This window comes from Rhinoderma darwinii, chromosome 6 (genome assembly GCF_050947455.1).
Source record: "Rhinoderma darwinii isolate aRhiDar2 chromosome 6, aRhiDar2.hap1, whole genome shotgun sequence".
NCBI classification, from domain to species: domain Eukaryota; kingdom Metazoa; phylum Chordata; class Amphibia; order Anura; family Rhinodermatidae; genus Rhinoderma; species Rhinoderma darwinii.
This window is the reverse complement of record NC_134692.1, coordinates 30691552-30710256: the sequence shown is the minus strand read 5'-3', so window position 1 is coordinate 30710256 and position 18705 is coordinate 30691552. Positions and strand designations below refer to the sequence as shown.

Below are 18705 nucleotides of genomic sequence, written 5' to 3'. Positions count from 1 at the left end.
AATAGGGAGAAGAGAAGCACTTTTCCTGCAGTCCGCAGCGGCCAGTCCGCATCAATTTTCTGCACATTTTGTGCAGATCCGCTGCAGAATCTGCAACGCAGATTCTGTGCGGCATTGATGCGGACAGTTGCGGAGGAATTCCGCCATGTGTGGTCATGCCCTTATACATTTCAATATTGTAATGTATTATGACACCATCCAAAATTTTATAACTAATGCAAGGACACAAACTCACACTAACTTTATAAAGGTTGTAAAAGTATTTAACATGTTTATAGTACGGGTCCATAGATTTTTATGGGTGTTGTATTGTGACTCCATATAACTTGTCCATATTTTTCCAACAGATTGCGCTATGGGTTGTGGCTGCAGCTCGCCAGATACAAATCATTCGGAAAGAATATTTCAGGAAAATAATGAGGCTTGACATAGGCTGGTTTGATTGCAACTCTGTTGGAGAACTGAACACGAGAATTTCAGAGTAAGCAAGGAAGGAAACTAATGGAGGTCAAGAATTGTTGTAATAGTAAACACTGAAGTTAGGAACACGACAACCACTGATTTTCAGTCTTTACATTTTATTCAACATGGCAGGTATCTGGATAGGTATTATACACATGACATGCTACACGCACACACATTAATCCTAAACTTAATAATAATGTTGAGATCGAGCTTACACTATATATTTTACTACATTTTATGGTCATTGATAAGGCTACAAAGACTAAATAGTTAATCATTTAAATTTATCATATTGTCTTTAAAAAGTTATGTAAGATTATTAAAACAGGGTATGTTTTTTTTCCCCCCAAAAAACAGAGCCCCCTCTTGGGCTTTCACTGAAAAAGACCTGAGCTGTAATACCAGGCACAGCCCATGTACACAAGTGGCGCTTTTTCTAGAAAAGAACAGACCCTATATTGTAATCTCATACAACTACTTTCAAAGACATGCGGACCAGACGGGTTCAGTGAGAGTGGGCTCTGTGTGTCTCTGACATACAGGATCCACCTGTAATCTATCACATCTAAGTTCATAACTTAGTTTTGATCGATTACACGTGGATCCTGCATGTCAGAGACACGCAGTACCCGCCGACACTGACCGCCGGTCTTACGGATTCAGTAAACTGAGCGATACAGCTGTTCTGTATAGGCAATACGGAACAGCTGTATCTCCAAAAGTAAAACAAATTTTTAATAAAAACTATTTACAAAGTTACACTAAACGCACTGACTAATCTATTTATTAAGCAAAAAAAAAAAAAATGCCCTCAAAGGTATACATAGCCTTTAACATGCTGGCTGCTCACAGCCACCACTAGGGGGAGCTTACTGCATACTGTTATACAGTGAACTCTATAATATTGCAGTATGCAATAAACTCATAAGCTCCCTCTAGTGGTGGATGCAGGCCATGTCTATACAGTGGATGTGAAGCTCTGAATTAGAAAAACAGCTCCGATCACTATGAAGATATATTAAGAATTTTATCAGCAGAGAATTTTGTACCTAAAAATGACAAGATTTTAAAAGGTGGAGATTTACTGTATGATTTAGACAGGACGATTAGATTCAACACTTTTATATGTAGTTAACAAAACTGTACATGCTCCTTCTCTCCTGTTTTTATCAATGACATATTATAGTAGCAGTTCATAACATTCTCTCTTTTCTTATAACAGTGACATTAATAAAATTAACAATGCCATTGCTGATCAGGTCGCTATCTTCATTGAACGTATTTCTACATTTATATTTGGATTCCTTATTGGATTTATTGGAAACTGGAAACTAACTCTGGTTATTGTGGCTGTGAGTCCTCTTATTGGTATAGGAGCAGCTTTAATGGCACTGGTAAGTCTTTATTGAATATTGGATTACAGATTTGCAGCTGTATGCTTACAGAGCGGGAAAAGAATACAAATATACGTATACACACCTGCTAGCAATATACCTGCTAGCAATATATGTGAAATAGAGTAGACACATATAGAGTGAGGACAGCAAGTGCTCATGGGAGATATATGTAGAGGAGACCATTCTAAAAATGCACATTAATCCTTTCATGTACCTTCCATTTTATAAGCAACGCCAATATCTGAATAAAGTAAAAATAAATGCAGTGTAAAGTGGTCTGGGACATGAGATCTCATGTCTATCTTGGCTGCCGATTGGACATGGATCATACGGACTGTGCTACCCAATTTTTTTGGACAGTTATCTTTGCTCCCAGGTTTGGACTGGCCCACCAGGGAGCCAGAGGATCCTCCGGTGGGCCCCAGGCTCTTCTCAATAATCGGTCTTAAAGGTCCAGCAGAATACAACTCTCTTTGGAGCTCTTTGGTGCCAATCACTTGCCACTAGGGTCTATTTCTTATAGACCCTGATGTGATGTGATGATTCACAAATTACCTAAAAGACCTTATTGATGATATGTCCTGTGTGCACAATGATAACAACAAGGACTATGATGAAATGAGAAGTGGACATGTAAATGTTCTATATAGATGGAGGGTGGGCCCTCAGAATCACATCCTCTGGTGGGCCCAAGTAACTCCAGTCCGACCCTGTTTGCTCCCACCATAGCAATTACTTTACCGTAATTCCAGCCTAAATGGGAATGTTGGGATTGGGGGAATATATGTAACAATTGCCTCATGTCTATGATCATTTTATGGTGGGTCCTGGAAATAGATTGCTGGAAGATCTTGCCAAAATTGACTGGATCTGCTAAAATATGTCAGATGGGAGATTTTATTAGCATGATCATGCAACTAATATTGCCACAAATCGACTGCCCACATTGGAATATGTTTTTGGTTATGGGGCTTGTCAGATCAGTGATTGACGTAATTATGCTTTTGATAACTAAGAGTAGCCCAATATTCTCCAAGTTGGTTGTTGTGATATTTGCTACTTTTACATTATAATAAGGAAATGAAATAACATCTTAAAGTAGTATATTATAGTATTATTTTTTATCAAGACATTTATAAGCAGCATTTTTATGGGAGGTGATTTTTAAAGAAAAAATGCATAGCAATTGACTAAATTTTTACATGATTGCCCAATGGCGAAATTTTTTATATATTGCCACAAAAAATTGCCTTTGTACTGAAAATTAGACCAAAGTTGAATTCAACCACAATACTCATAGACAATATTTTCTATGTGAATGGACATTGCAAATATATATACAATATGTACAAATATATATATACACACAAATAAATTAATTAATTAAAAAACATATTAAAAGTATAATTTATCAATTTTTGTACCAATGACCTCACCGCTAGAAATTGACCGTCTACATTCTTACAAGTAATGTATGCGGCTAAAAGCACAATGAGGTTTAGTCTGAACTTTGCCTCGATGGCCTTTAGAGCAGGATAATTGGTAGAAGTTGTGCTTCCCCTTTAAATCTAGCGTCATGAAATGTAGTTATATTAAATGGTGAGAGAACAGCATGAGAATTCTGTTTTGTTTCTCTACTTGACTATTATGTGGCTGTAATGGGAACTAGGATGTCTCTTCAATCATTCCTACAAATGGATTGAAACTACATATAAGAAAAATACACTGTAATTTACCTCCTAGTGATATTATTATTACCAGCAAGTACAGTTAGTGCCTTATGTTATAAGCTAAAGCACTTTATGGTAATTCCATATGTAGTATCATCGCTGCTCAGAACTATGAGCTGAGCGGCATTTACATCATGAGCTGGGCCCTGTTTACATTGCGTTTTATGGTTATGTTTAACATGTACGTTGTGAAAGCTCCCGATGTACACGCTGAACGTGTCTATAGGGCTCCATTGTCAGACGGAGGACAAAAGAGTGTCCTTTTGGCCTCTATCTGGCCGGTATACATTCGTATACTTAAAAAAAAACAAAAACACGGTATGGAACTTCGCACAGCACATTGACTGGCGCTCATTAGATAGATCACCAATGATCGTTAATGTATGGGGACGAACAATCCTTACTATAATCATTCGTCCCCATGCACTGTCAGCAGCACAGAGAGATCTGCTGGGGACTAACACCCATTCTTTTGGCCGCATAAAAGATCTGATCAGCTGATCTTGTTCTTTGGGTGATCGCTGCTCTGTTTACACAGGGCAATGATGGGGAATAAGCGTTTGTGTAAACGTTTGCTTGCCTAATTATGGGCCCGTGTAAAATAGCCTTTAATTATTTCAAAGGGCCGTTTCTGAACAACTTGTCTTCCACAAGCCGGTCTGTGAAGGTTGCTGTTTTGGATGACAACGCCATACTTAAAACGACGAATTGTTCATCTGTGGCCTTGTCTGGGCTTCTGTTAATGGCATTCAGAGCTATCGTTTGGCTAAAACTAATGCGGCATATCAAGTTTTCCACATGTCCCCATAGTTTATAAACTCGTCTTCATAGTCTTATCTATGATATATTTTTAGGCTGTTGCAAGACTGACTGGCAGAGAGCTGAAAGCGTATGCCAAAGCTGGGTCTGTGGCAGATGAAGTACTTTCCTCCATCCGAACTGTGGCCGCCTTTGGTGGGGAGAAAAGAGAAACTGAACGGTAGGAACGTAAAGTCTACAAAAAGCTGGAAATAATGAACTGATAGGATGATGATGATGAATAAATCTATATCTTTACCATCTGTTCATTTTTACAGCTATGACAACAATTTAGTGGACGCCCAGGCCTGGGGCATTAGGAAAGGAACAATTATCGGCTTCTTTCAGGGATACATGTGGTGTATTATATTCCTGTGCTACTCTCTGGCATTTTGGTATGGATCCAAACTGGTTATTGACACAAAGGAACTTACACCAGGGAGTCTCCTACAGGTAATTGTTATCCAGCGTTACAATGCAGTGCCAAATCCAGAATATAGACAAGATGGCACAAGGGAAACAGAGGTTATGTTGTGCAGGGTAGAACGATAGTATGGATATGAAATATACGTTATGAACCGTTTTGTAATAAATCAAAATGCATCCTGAAAGTTCCCATAGAATTAAAATAGTTCTATTAGACTTCTATGGTGTCAAAAAGTAACAAAAATCTGATAGAATTGAATTAACGCAATCGTGAACGGAGTCCAAATGGACAATTTTGTTATGTCATGTGTTTAGTTATTTTACCAAGTTAAAGACTTATATATACACCTTTCAAAACTTAATTTTTTATATCATAAAAATGTGTATCAGTGTGTTTGGTGCAACTTTATAATGACTTTTTATTAAGAATTCTTTTAACTTTTTGAGATACAGCTGCTTTGTATCCTGTATACAGAGCATCTTTATTTTGCGCTGAAACCTGAATCTGTCAGATCAGCGGCTCTGATGGGATCAGTGTCGCGCAGGATCACGCTGTTACCTATCACATCTAAGTTCATAACTTAGTTGTTATCGGTAGGTGGATCCTGCGTGTCAGAGACACGCAGGACCAGCTGACACTGAGCCCGCCAGTTCCACTTACCTGGCAGATTCAGGTCTCAGCTCTGGATACAGTGGCTCTGTATACAGAACACAAAGCAGCTGTATCTGAAAAAGTAATAATATTTTTTAATAAAAAGTGATTAGAACGTTGCATCAAAAACATTGATACACATTTTTATTTAAAAAAACCCAAAAAAAAACCAACATGTTTTCAAAGGTGTACATAGCCTTTAAGCCACTTGTGCCTAATTATACTACAGATCCATGTAGCACGGATAATATGGCAACCATAGAATTCTACTAAACATGCTACACTTCAGTGTGCCTCTGAGGTTTTCTTCTACATGGAATTCACGAGAAAAACAAATTGTGGTATGCTTGATGTATGCTATATTAGAGTTCTTCTACCCTAGAAGTTTTTCTTCTACTCAAGATTTCGGTGCCTCCCTGAAACACCATATAGCAGCACATGGAGTGCCCATATGTCTGTAAAACAGAAATCCATGCACTGCCTCACAGAGTCTGTGCACACAACATTGTCATGCGCATGAACCCTTAGGGTATGTTCACACGAGGGCGTCCGTAACGGCTGAAATTACGGGGATGTTTCAGCCTGAAAACATCCCCGTAATTTCAGCCGTACCGGCATGTGCAGGCGCTTGAACGCCGCGTCAATTACGGACGTAATTGGCGCTGCTATTCATTGGAGTCAATGAATAACGGCTCTAATTACGGCCAAAGAAGTGACAGGTCACTTCTTTGACGCGGGCGTCTATTTACGCGCCGTCTTTTGACAGCGGCGCGTAAATATACGCCTCGTGTGAACAGACAAACGTCTGCCCATTGCTTTCAATGGGCAGATGTTTGTCAGCGCTATTGAGGCGCTATTTTCGGGCGTAATTCGGGGCAAAAACGCCCGATTTACGTCCGTAAATAGGCCGTGTGAACATACCCTTAGGGTATGTTCACACGCTTAACAAAAAACGTCTGAAAATACGGAGCTGATTTCAAGGGAAAACAGCCCCTGATTTTCAGACATTTTTTTGAGCAACTCGCGTTTTTCGCTGCGTTTTTTATGGCCGTTTTTGGAGCTGTTTTCATTGGAGTCTATGAGAAAACGGCTCCAAAAACGTCCCAAGAAGTGTCCTGCACTTCTTCTGACGAGGCTGTAATTTTACGAGCCGTCTTTTGACAGCGATACGTAAAATGACAGGTCGTCGGCACAGAACATCGTAAAGCCCATTGAAAGTAATGGGCAGATGCTTGCCGACGTATTGGAGCCGTCTTTTCAGACGTAATTCGAGGCGTAAAAACACCTCCATTACTTCTGAAAATAGGTCGTGTGAACCCAGCCTTAGGGTATGTGCACACGACCATTTTTCAGGCGTAATGGAGGCGTTTTACGCCTCGAATTACGCCTGAAAAGATGACTTCAATATGTTGCAAACATCTGCCCATTGCTTGCAATGGGTGTTACGATGTACTGTGCAGACGAGTTGTCATTTTACGCGTCGCTGTCAAAAGACGGCGCGCAAAATTACGGCCGCGTCAAAGAACTGCAGGACACTTCTTGGGACGTAATTGGAGCCGTTTTTCATTGACTCCAATGAAGAACAGCTCCAATTACGTCCGTAAAAGACGCCGCGAAAAACGCGAGTACATGCAATTACGTCTGAAATTCAGGAGCTGTTTTCTCCTGAAAACAACTCAGTAATTTCAGACGTATTTGCCGTTGTCATGTGCACATACCCTTAAATTCTTCCTTTATTGTCATAGCCTTTGGTAGCATGGTGCAGCCTACTCCAAGAAGGGCAGAATAAGGATAATAGCGGGGATAGCAAAAAAAAATTAATCTTCTATTACAAGTGCAGATGTAGCCATCTTTATCTTGACTTTCAACACATTAAATACACAGTGTCAAGCAACATTAACTTTTTCAATGACTTTTCAATGGCTTTTGTTGTGTGATATCACGTTGAGGTAGGTTATCAGAGTCAATATAAAGATGGCTACATCTGTACAGTACATGCCCAGGCCTGAATACCTTTTGTTCTGATGGACAAATTACACATTTATTTACAGTAACATAAAAACTAATGTATTTTATGAAATAAGAACATTTTGTTTTCAAAATTTAAGGTATTCTTTGGTGTTTTGGTCGCTGCCATGAATCTGGGGCAGGCTTCTCCATGCTTGGAAGCTTTTGCCTCTGGCAGAGCAGCTGCAACAATTATATATGAGACAATAGAAAAGGTAAGTCTTAAAAGAGCACAACATCTTTATCAATTTGTAGTTTAACCGCCGAGGATAAATAAAAAAATCTGTATACTTTTGCATCGATTTGTTGGCATTTATCAAATGCATTAAAAAAATGAAGCCATCTTGCAAATGTTCTTAAGTATAAAAATCCTACCGTTTTTGTGTATGCAGCTCCTATGCAAATCAATGTGTCTCCATGGTACCAGACTACAAACAAGTCCTGTGTAATCTGATTCTTCAGTCATGTGTTACTTCACTCCCTTTGTCCCTAGCTATTTGCCTTCCTACAGACAGTAAGGGCAGATACAGACGGACGTTGCGTTTTTGCGCGCGCAAACAACGCAGCGTTTTGCGCGCGCAAAAACCATTTGACAGCTGCCTGTGTCATCCGTGTATGATGCGCGGCTGCGTGATTTTCGCGCAGCCGCCATCATAGAGATGAGGCTAGTCGACGGCCGTCACTGTCCAAAGTGCTGAAAGAGCTAACTGATCGGCAGTAACTCTTTCAGCACCCTCGACAGTGAATGCCGAACACAATATACAGCAACCTGTTAAAAAAAAAGAAAAAGTTCGTACTTACCGAGATCTGCCCTCCCGGCCGTTGCCTTGGTGACGCGTCCTTGGTGACGCGCCTTTCTTGACATCGGGCCCCACCTCCCTGGATGACGCGGCAGTCCATGTGACCGCTGCAGCCTGTGATTGGCTGCAGCTGTCACTTGGACTGAATTGTCATCCCGGGAGGTCAGACTGGAGGAAGAAACCGGGAGTTATCGGTAAGTCAGAACTTCGTTTTTTTTTACAGGTTCATGTTTTTTGGGATCGGTAGTCACTGTCCATGGTGCTGAAACAGTTTAACTCTTTCAGCACCCTGGACAGTGACTATGTCCTGACGTCGCGTACCGGACATTTTTTTGCCGGGTTCGGCCAAAACGAGTTCGGCCGAACGTGGTGAAGTCCGGTTCGCTTGTCCGGGTTCGCTCATCTCAAAGACACTCCGTTTGGATGTTCGGAAACAGAAAAGCACGTGGTGCTTTTCTGTTTACATTCATCCTTTTGACAGCTGGTGCGCTGTTTCAGTCGGTTCGCACGGAAGTGCTTCCGTGCAACCTGCGTGGTTTTCACGCACCCATTGACTTCAATGGGTGCGTGATGCGCGAAATACGCACTTATTGAACCTGTCGCGTTTTGTACGCAGCGAACAAACGCTGCGCAAAAAGCACTTACTGTCTGTACTGCCCCATAGACTTGTATTGGTCGATGCGTGTCGCGTGAAAACCACGCGGCCCGCACGGACCGAATACACGCTCGTGTGAATCCCCCCTAAGCGTGTGTTTAGATGAGATGTTGTGATGAGGTTTTCGCTTGTGCGTCCTGCACTTCTTTTGACGAGGCTGTAATTTTACGCGTCGTCTTTTGACAGCTGTCAAACGACGACGCGTAAATTACAGGTCGTCGGCACAGTACGTCGGCAAACCCATTCAAATGAATGGGCAGATGTTTGCCGACGTATTGGAGCCGTATTTTCAGGCCTAAATCGAGGCATAATACGCCTCGTTTACGCCTGAAAATAGGTCGTGTGAACCAGCCTTAAAGCCTCTTTTTGAAAAAAATAAATAAATGTGGTAACTGAACTTTTATTTAAATGTATCCTTTTCTTTTTCTCCTCAATTATCAAAATCATTCAGACTTTTTGCACCATTATTAAAACATCAATAATTCATTACTGATGTTATGTATCATATACTGGATGTCCATTGGAAGGGAATCATAGCATTGGGCAACCCCTCGTATTTGCATTGTTTGGCCTCATGTATTGACAGTAATCAGAGGTGATAAATATTGACAATTTTATAATTTTTTTTTAAGACTCCAGTAATTGACTGTATGTCCAATGAAGGCCACAAATTAGATCAAGTGAAGGGTGTTATTGAGTTCCATGATGTGAATTTCCATTATCCATCAAGGCCTGAAGTGAAGGTATGACCTGTCAGATATTGCTATGTTTATTTTATTTTTAACGGCACATCACTCTAATAGGTTAAATAGTAATTTGATTAAAAAATAGGATATTTAATTATTTTATATTTTTATTCAAATTGTATTTCATATTTTTTTTTTACCCCTGACAAAGTCAAAATCTCTTGGTAATAAGCAACTCTTGTCCTAGGGCATCACCTACATTATTTTCTAGTGATTATTTCATACTAGTTGGTTTCTTTCTATTACTTAGTGTTTTTCTTCGCAGCCGTCTGCGCTATTGATTCCATCAAAACTATAGAACCCTTACACAACGGTGACAAATGAAAACCATTTGCACCGGATCCGTCACCATTGAAGTCAATGGTGATGCGAACGGAAACCTATGGTTTCCGTTTGTTTCAATTTGGATTCCGTTCATAGGTTGCCCTGACGGAAAGCTCCGAGGGAACCCATGAACGGAGTCCCAACACAGATGTGAACAAAGTCTAATACTGATATATACCAGGCATTGTATGAGATTAGCCTTAGTGACTATGTCTAAGGTACAGAATTTAGACTTTAACCTACATTAGTGTCAGAAAAAATGATGCAGAATATGTTGACACTATAGAAATAACAGATAATAAATACAGGTTAACTTGGTTGTAAGAGTTTAAGAGGGTTTTACAACCCTTAAAGGGGTGGTCTGGGATTAGAAAAAAAGGTTCTGCCATTTTTTTCCTCTAGAAATAGCGCTAATTTTGTCCTTTGGCTGTGTCTGGTATTGCAGCTCAACCCTGTTCACTGGGGATTAGTGGCATACCAGATATAGCCCAAGGACATGAGTGGCGCTGTTTCTGGAAATCAATCATTATTCTTTATAATTCTTGACAACTTCTTCAAATAGGTAATTCTGAAAAATAATTAATAGCATCAAAAATGTTTATCATTACTACAATAGTGGTGGTAACTCAAACAGCAATTCTGCTCATGGAAAATGCTTCCCTATTGAATTCAATAGATTTAATTATTGGGAAAAAAATTATTGTTTTCCTCGTTATTTACATGCATAAACTAAAGCGTTCAATTTTCCGTTTATCTATTGTAATTACTGTGTGAAACATATTGAAAGACTAAGGTAACACACTGCTGTTGCTTCCAAATTCACAGATTCTGACTGCTCTCAATATTAGTATTAAGCCTGGTGAGACCACAGCTTTTATTGGACCTAGTGGTTCTGGAAAAAGTACCGCAGTGCAACTCATCCAAAGATTTTATGACCCTACAGATGGAAAGGTAACTGCACGCAATATGATGTTCAATTAGTATTTACGGACGTATGTTCATCTACACTTACCCATTTACAGGAAATGTTGATACTGCTCAACCATGCCATCTGCATGGGGTACACACAACACAGAGCCAACAAACCCCATCTCCCCTTGTAAAGAAACGATTGGGGCCATTCTTAGTTACATACATGTAGTGTTTATAAAATATTATTATTTGTATACATATTGTCAAGATCTAGATAGTGGACCTACTATGTTGCCATTGGATTTGGCTTAGGGTTGTTCAGTGGAACAAAAAGCTTCTTCTTCATCTTTAACCCCTGAAAGGAGGTATGGACTTGGAATTCTGAACCCGAGTCGGACTGGCTGGCATACCTAGACTGCGTAGCAAATTCAGCAGGTGGAACCAGAGACAGAGCAAAGGGTCAAGTAGTTGAATCATTTCATTAGTTATAGAAAGGACTTGGTGCTTGTTGTCCACCCCAGTATGAGAGAAGAAAGACATAATCCTCTAATTTGCCCTCAATTGTTTGCCAACATTGCTATGATTGTGGATAGGGGTATCCCTGTGTTGGTTAATACAGGCTATAGGAAAGAGGCACAGTATTTATCTGTGGTGCCCCTTTTTGTTCCATCTCGTGGGCCCCATAGCTATAGCAGCAACATAGCCGGTCTTTATGGCATCAAGATTTCCTATTCACTGGTCATTAAAATGTGTTAAAGATATAGGTGCCTAGTAACACACCGGGATGGCCAGCCGCCAGACAAGGCTCCAAGGTCGGAAGGAGACAGAAGCGGGAGCCCAGGAGTAGGTATAGAGGGAAGCCAGACTGTGAGTGGGGCAGGGTGGCTGCCAGGTTGTTAAATATTTTTTTTTTAAAAGGATATAGAAAAACATAAGATGAAGTCAATAAACTTTTTCCACCATGTTTGGTTTAGTAAATGTTGACCTATATGGAAAAGTTTTCTCAAGGTTTGTCATTTTCACCCCCAGGTCACCTTAGACGGACATGACATTCGCACACTTAATATTCCGTGGCTGCGCTCCTTGATTGGAATAGTTGAACAGGAACCAGTATTATTTGCTACAACCATCGCTGAAAATATTAAATATGGAAGAGATGGGGTCACTATGGATGACATTATCAAAGCAGCAAAGGAAGCTAATGCCTACAACTTCATCATGGATTTACCAGAGGTAAAATGAGGCAAAGAGGCTTTACTGTAAATGGAACAGTAATTTTACAGGAGAATGTAAATACGTTACCTAATCCCATTGTGAAAGAGGATACACTCCTTAGTTATTTTAAGTGGTGAAGCAATTATCAAACTTCATAACTCCAAAGAGTTAAAAGCTGTAATGTTATAGTAACACAGTAACAGGTTGTAAAGTTAAAAAAATATAAGTCCATTCAATTTAGCCCATTCTCCTGCAATGTTGATGCAGAGGAAGACAAAACACCCATGAGGCAATTTCTAATTTTTCTCCTCTTAGGGTAAAATATTCCTTCCTGACTCCAAATATGTCAATCAGAATAAATTCCTGGATCATTAAATATTCTTACACCAAAGAAAGGCATCCGGGAACCTTTTATGCTCTTTTAGTGAATTCCCCATGACAACTTCCCCTACCTCAGTCTCACTGCTCTTACAGTAAAGAATCCCCTTCTATGTTTGTGTAGAAACCTTCTTTCCTCTATACGTAGAGGATGCCCTCTTGTTATAGCTACAGACCTGGCTATAAATCAATGAGATCCCTGTATTGACCTTTGACATATTTTTACATTGTTATGAAGTCACTTGTCTTTTCTATAACTTAATGACCCAATTTTGATCATCTTTCTGGGTACTCAGGTCTACCCATTATATTTAGTTGCCCGCCTTTGAACCCGCTCAAGCTGTACGACGTCTTTTTTGCACACTGGTGCACAAAACTGTACACAATATTCCGTGTGCGGTCTCAATAGTGATTTACAAAGGCGTAGAACTATGTTCTCATTATGTGCATCTATGCCCTTTTTGATGCACCTCGTGATCTTATTTGCCTTTACAGCAGCTACCTGACACTGGTTACTATGGTTAAATTTACTGTCAACTAAAATTCCAAAGTCCTTTTCCTTGTCAGTGTTACCCAGAGTTTTCCCATTTAGTAAATATTCTTGGCATGCATTTTCCCTTCTCATGTGCATACCCCATTTGCTTATGTATAAAATAGTTTTTTTTTAGAAGGATCATCAAAGTTATCATTTAAGTTTCAGTATTTTGTGGGGTGTTTCTTATTTTCTAGAACTTTGACACCATGGTTGGAGAAGGTGGGGGACAGATGAGTGGAGGACAGAAGCAGAGAATTGCCATTGCCCGGGCTCTTGTCAGAAATCCCAGAATCCTTCTCCTTGACATGGCCACATCTGCTCTGGATAACGAGAGTGAATCTGTTGTACAGCAAGCCCTCAATAAGGTTAGTTTGTCCAAGTCATTAGAGAAACATTCATAAACATATATCACATGTGAGACAAGATGTCAATAATGGGTATTACTGTCCTTTACTGCAGTAAAACTCATCCAAAGCTTTTATTACCCAACAGATGGAAAGGTAACTGTATACAATATGATGTTTAGTAATACACAAGGGTGTACACAGAAAATCATAGCGCCCTATAGCAAAACTTAGAATAGGGTGAATAGGGTAAATGTCCTACTGTAAAACACAACTTTATAGGGATTAGTGCTACAATTTTCACACATAGTACTCCAAATCCTCTGCTTCCCCTCACACAGTAAATGATGAAACGTTGCCTGCCTGCAGCCACCACTAGGGGGAGCTCAGTTCGTATGAATATATACAACTAATATTGAAATCAATGGGATCTGTGAAAAAGAAAATGTATGCAGTGAGTTCATTGCGGTTGCTGCAGACAGAAGCTAATACTTTGTTTAGGAAAGCTAGAGAAGCAGCTCAGTGCTAGGCCCCTTTCCACCACCGGCCCCACAGCAGTCACATGGTCTGACTCTATGAAAAGTACTTCACTGCTGGAGATCTTTGGATCTCCAAGTGCGTGAGTTGGAATTTTTTGGACTCTTCAATGGGATGTATCTCTTAATCAGTGACGAGTGGGAACGGCACTAAGTTAATGATTAAAATAAACTTTTGAGGAAATAAAAGCTGTATATGTTATCATGTCATTGTGTGTGTGTGTGTGTGTGTGTGTGTGTGTGTGTGTGTGTGTGTGCGTGTGTGTGTATGTGTGTGTGTGTGTGTGTATATATTATTAGTGGTATTTGCTACACAGTGTATAATGCTCCTTGTCTTTACTCCTTGCCAAACATACCAGAAAAACGTTATGACACCACTAGACAATAGGAACTCTGACAACGTTACCTGTCCCATTGACTTTTCATATAATAGAGACTGACTAATGTAATTACTCATCTATTACATGTAATCCACAAAAAAAATCATTTCGTTTTGTTCAGCAATAAGTTTTGAGCTGTATAAACAGGTAAGCTAATATACAACACGATCTGTGTTTTATTATTTCTACTGTCAGACACTACGAGAATAGTCATCTTCAGTCGATCTGGGTATTATTATAGGATGATGACGACAATGACTCTAAATTGAGAACAATCCCAGTGGCTCTGAAATATGACTATTAGGGCTTATTTAGACGAACGTGATATACGTCCGTGCAACGCTCGTGATTTTCACGCGTGTCGCACGGACCTATGTTAGTCTATGGGGCCGTGCAGACAGTCAGTGATTTATACGCAACGTGTGTCCGCTGCGTAAAACGCACAACATGTCCTATATTTGTGCGTTTCTCGCGCATCATGCACCCATTGAAGTCAATGGGTGCGTGAAAATCCCGCGCAGCACACGGAAGCACTTCCGTGTGACGCGCGTGATTCGCGCAAGACCAGTAAAAAGTATGAATGAAAACAGAAAAGCACAACGTGCTTTTCTGTTTACAAATATACAAACAGAGTGTCATAATGATGGCGGCTGCGCGAAAATCACCCAGCCACGCATCATATGGTGATGACACACGGAGCTGTTAAGTACCTTTTGCGCACGCAAAACGCACACGCTCGTGTGAATCCGGCCTTAGGATGTTATCCCGGTGATCAGAGATAGAACTGATAGTAGAAATCAGTAGCAAACTCTTCTCTTATCTGGGCTGGTATATCCATTATCTGCATATAATGACTTGATATCATTATAACTCAGCACAATATTGCAAACATAATATGGTAGGTTAGGGTGTGTTCACATCAGCGTTACCTTTCCGTTGAGAGGTTCCGTCGGTGATGGTTTCCGTTTGCCTTTCCATTGAGGGTTTTCCCCGAAGGAAAGCTCTAGAAGAACCCATCAACGGAAAGACAACGCTGATGTGAGCACACCCTAACCTACCAGAGTAGGTTTACAATATTGTGCAGAGTTAGAATGATATCAAGTCATTATATGCAGATAATGGATATACCAGATAAGATAAGAGTTTGCTACTGATTTCTACTATCAGTTCTATCTCCCTTAAACAGAAATAGAATAAGTATATGGCCGATAATTAAATGTGGACTTTTTTGTAGTGTTTGGTGGTGATCATGGCATTGTACAGCACTGTTATTTAGACAACTATTTGGTTGTTCTGTTAGGCACCATCCCGTTTGACACTAATAATAAGGCATTATATGGTATAGTTATTTGTCCACTGTATGACAGTACACCATATATGGTGGGGGGATGCCAACAGAGAATACCACACAGAGCACCACCAATTGTAAGACCAACCCTGGTTTTAATACATGAGGTCTTTGTGTAGTTCGTGTTTCTTAAATATCACTTAACGTCCACTTTGTGAAAAGTAAAGGACTGTTATATGTAATGTCTATCGAGGATAAAATCTCCATGTTCACTATAAAACCCTCACAATGCTGGGGCTATGGGTGTCTGTCCCAATGTCTATCCTGGGTTTCAGTGTCTTATGTTCTACCAGTCCATTTTGTCACTGAGTGTTCTTAAAATTTATTTTTACTTTTTAGGTACGTAGTGGAAGGACAACCATTTCCATAGCTCATCGTCTCTCCACGGTCCGGAATGCAGATATAATTGTGGGATTTGATGGTGGAAGAGCAGTAGAGATGGGAACACATGAAGATCTCCTGAAAATTAAAGGAGTTTACTTTACTTTAGTCACCCTGCAAAACCAGAATACACCATCAGGTAATGTGTTAAGTTCTATCATTATAAAAGCCATTATTTTCTATAATAAACCTGGTAGGTTGTCATACTTTTTGTTGCTTTTCACAAAAATTTAGAGACCTCATTCACAAAAGTTCTAGATACAGGACATAAATACAGACACGGAGTGTGGATAGTGCAACCAGTTTTCTAGTTTGGAAAACTTATTTTTTAACATCATATTCTGAGTTAATATAGGGGGGATTTCCTATTAAGGACCATCATACATTAGCCAGAGCAGATTTCTATGGAACTGTGTAATGCCTCCTTTCACCTGTGGAAGCGCTGCAGGAAAACTAAACATTTGCTGTCAGATTCACACACACACACACACACACACACACACACACACACACACACACACACACACACACACACACACACACAGATTACAGCTGATTGCTGGTGGGACCAGTAGCAGAAAACCCTGTAATCAGCTTATCATAGTGGGAAGTTTCTAATAAAAAGGGATTGTCCAAAGCAGACAGCCCTTTTAGGGTTTATTTACATGTCACAGTTTTGTCATAGTTTTCTGCAGTGATTTTTGAAAAAATTGTGGCAAAGAAAACCCACAAAAAAACCCAATGTGTGAATAAACTCTTAAGCTCTGTCAGTGATCAATAATTGATTTTTTAAGTCAGATTTTCTCCCATTGCCCAGCCACAAATGCAGATCAAAGATAGACTGTATGTAATCGATATTGATCTAAATATAAAGTCCCCACATTTTCTTGGGACATGTATGAATCCCATATCAAACAGATCTAACAATAGTACATACTGCGTATTTAAAATATGAATAGAAGAAAATATTCATGTGAATAAGGTCTAATGGTGCATAAGATAAAAAAATAATAATGTCCGTCTGTGTAAAAGACTAGGGCTAGATGAAGGCATCTTATAACAGGTATGACAGTAAATGTAGTAAAACAGTTTTTGTCCATAGAAGCGTAAGGTGTTGCTAACTTAATAGATGGAGGTCCCCCTTAAAGAGCAGCTGTAAAGAGCGTCTCTCGCTCTGGAGGAAAGTTCATTGTTTTAAGTCAAAACATTTTTACAATATGCTGCTGCTGCATTTACTTTATTGGAAATGTCTGGTTTACCCTTTTCCCGAACTTTGTATAATTTCTTTATTATTAATCTCAGAAAAAGTTGCAGATGAAAACCCTGATGTAGAGAAAACGCGAACGTTAAGCAGAGGAAGCTACCAGTCAAGTTTTAGGTTTGTTTGTTTACTAAATAAAGAATTTTCCAGTGTTATGTATATATAAAACATAATCATCATATAATGAAAAGTTATGCGATCTCATAATCTCTGTGAGTTAAAGGGGTTTTCCAGTCCTTGAAAAAATGTATGGCCTATCCTCAGGATAGGCCATCAATAGCTGATCGCTCGGGGTCCAACTCCTGGCACCCCCGCCAATCAGCTGTTTTGAAGGGGGTGCATCGCTTGTTCCAGCGCTGCTTCCCCTTCATTTCTACTTGCTCGCTGTGAATCGTCCACACACATATAGCAGCGATTCACAGGTATTGCAGCCTTTTCTCCAATTCACTTCAATGGGTGAATACCTGTGAATCGCCGCTACATGACAGAGAAATGACAGAGAAATTAAATATAGGTATATTATGCTTCTATTATATTGTTGAGGGCTTTTGTCTTATTTTATGGTAAATGTTTTCAGTTTTTTTCCCCGATCCTGAAAAATGTATAACAAGTACTTAATGGTTAGCCTTCGTTTACATCTGCGTTTGAGGCTCCGTTAGGGGCCTCCGTTGCAGATCCGGCAGGGATTACTGGAGACAATAGTGCAGCATGGTGCGCTATTGTGTCCGGTAAAATCACGGATACCCCGACAGAAAACCAACGGAGCCTACAAAAATCAATGGCTTCCGTCGGAATTCGTTGTGCAACGTTGGTTCCATTATTTCCTTGTTCTGCTCCTCTGACGGAACAGAACAACGGAATGTCACAGCCCAGGTGTGAACAAAGCCTTACTGGAAAATAAATAAATCAAAGGGTGGTCTATGACTTTTGTTCAGTTTTGTATATTTTTAGGTATGTATGGGCCTAATATTACATGATCTATATTATAGGCACAATCTTGAATACCCATGATACTTGCTATTTATAAGCAGACATTACTTTGTTCCAATGGACAATAATAGCCAGGTCCTCTATTAGCTTGAGTGCCACGACAAAAAAAAACCGGTGTCAGTGGTATACATCGAACAGTACATATAGTGAAGAGACATGTGACATTGTAATCATGTGTAACAATGTGTGTAGCTTTCTTTTCTGTGTTTTGATGCTTCAATGTAGAAATACTGTCACAATCTAGGGGTATGTGGACCCACTAGGCCACTCCGCCATAGCGGAGAGGCAGCTGGCCAAGTCACAGTCTGTGCAAAGTCCTATACAGAGAGTTTATAACACAAGGGTATATGAGATAGTCCAGACAATTGCAGAGGCTCTGGCACGGATGGGACTAGATGTGGCAGGTTGCGCCAGATGTGGCGGAT

At 40.0% G+C, this 18705-nt stretch overlaps 1 protein-coding gene across 3 annotated transcripts in view; it reads left to right on the top strand.

The window, feature by feature from the left end:
- The window catches only part of LOC142656226 (bile salt export pump-like), a 56874-nt gene that overhangs the window by 14579 nt on the left and 23590 nt on the right, over positions 1 to 18705 (top strand). For all 3 annotated transcript variants that reach the window (XM_075831113.1, XM_075831112.1, XM_075831111.1), the window contains exons 6-16: positions 348 to 481; positions 1688 to 1859; positions 4447 to 4571; positions 4669 to 4843; positions 7577 to 7690; positions 9563 to 9673; positions 10826 to 10951; positions 11942 to 12145; positions 13235 to 13405; positions 15988 to 16168; positions 17332 to 17407. In XM_075831113.1, the coding sequence (XP_075687228.1) occupies positions 348 to 481; positions 1688 to 1859; positions 4447 to 4571; positions 4669 to 4843; positions 7577 to 7690; positions 9563 to 9673; positions 10826 to 10951; positions 11942 to 12145; positions 13235 to 13405; positions 15988 to 16168; positions 17332 to 17407 (1589 nt within the window). The remainder of the gene's footprint in view (positions 1 to 347; positions 482 to 1687; positions 1860 to 4446; positions 4572 to 4668; positions 4844 to 7576; positions 7691 to 9562; positions 9674 to 10825; positions 10952 to 11941; positions 12146 to 13234; positions 13406 to 15987; positions 16169 to 17331; positions 17408 to 18705) is intronic.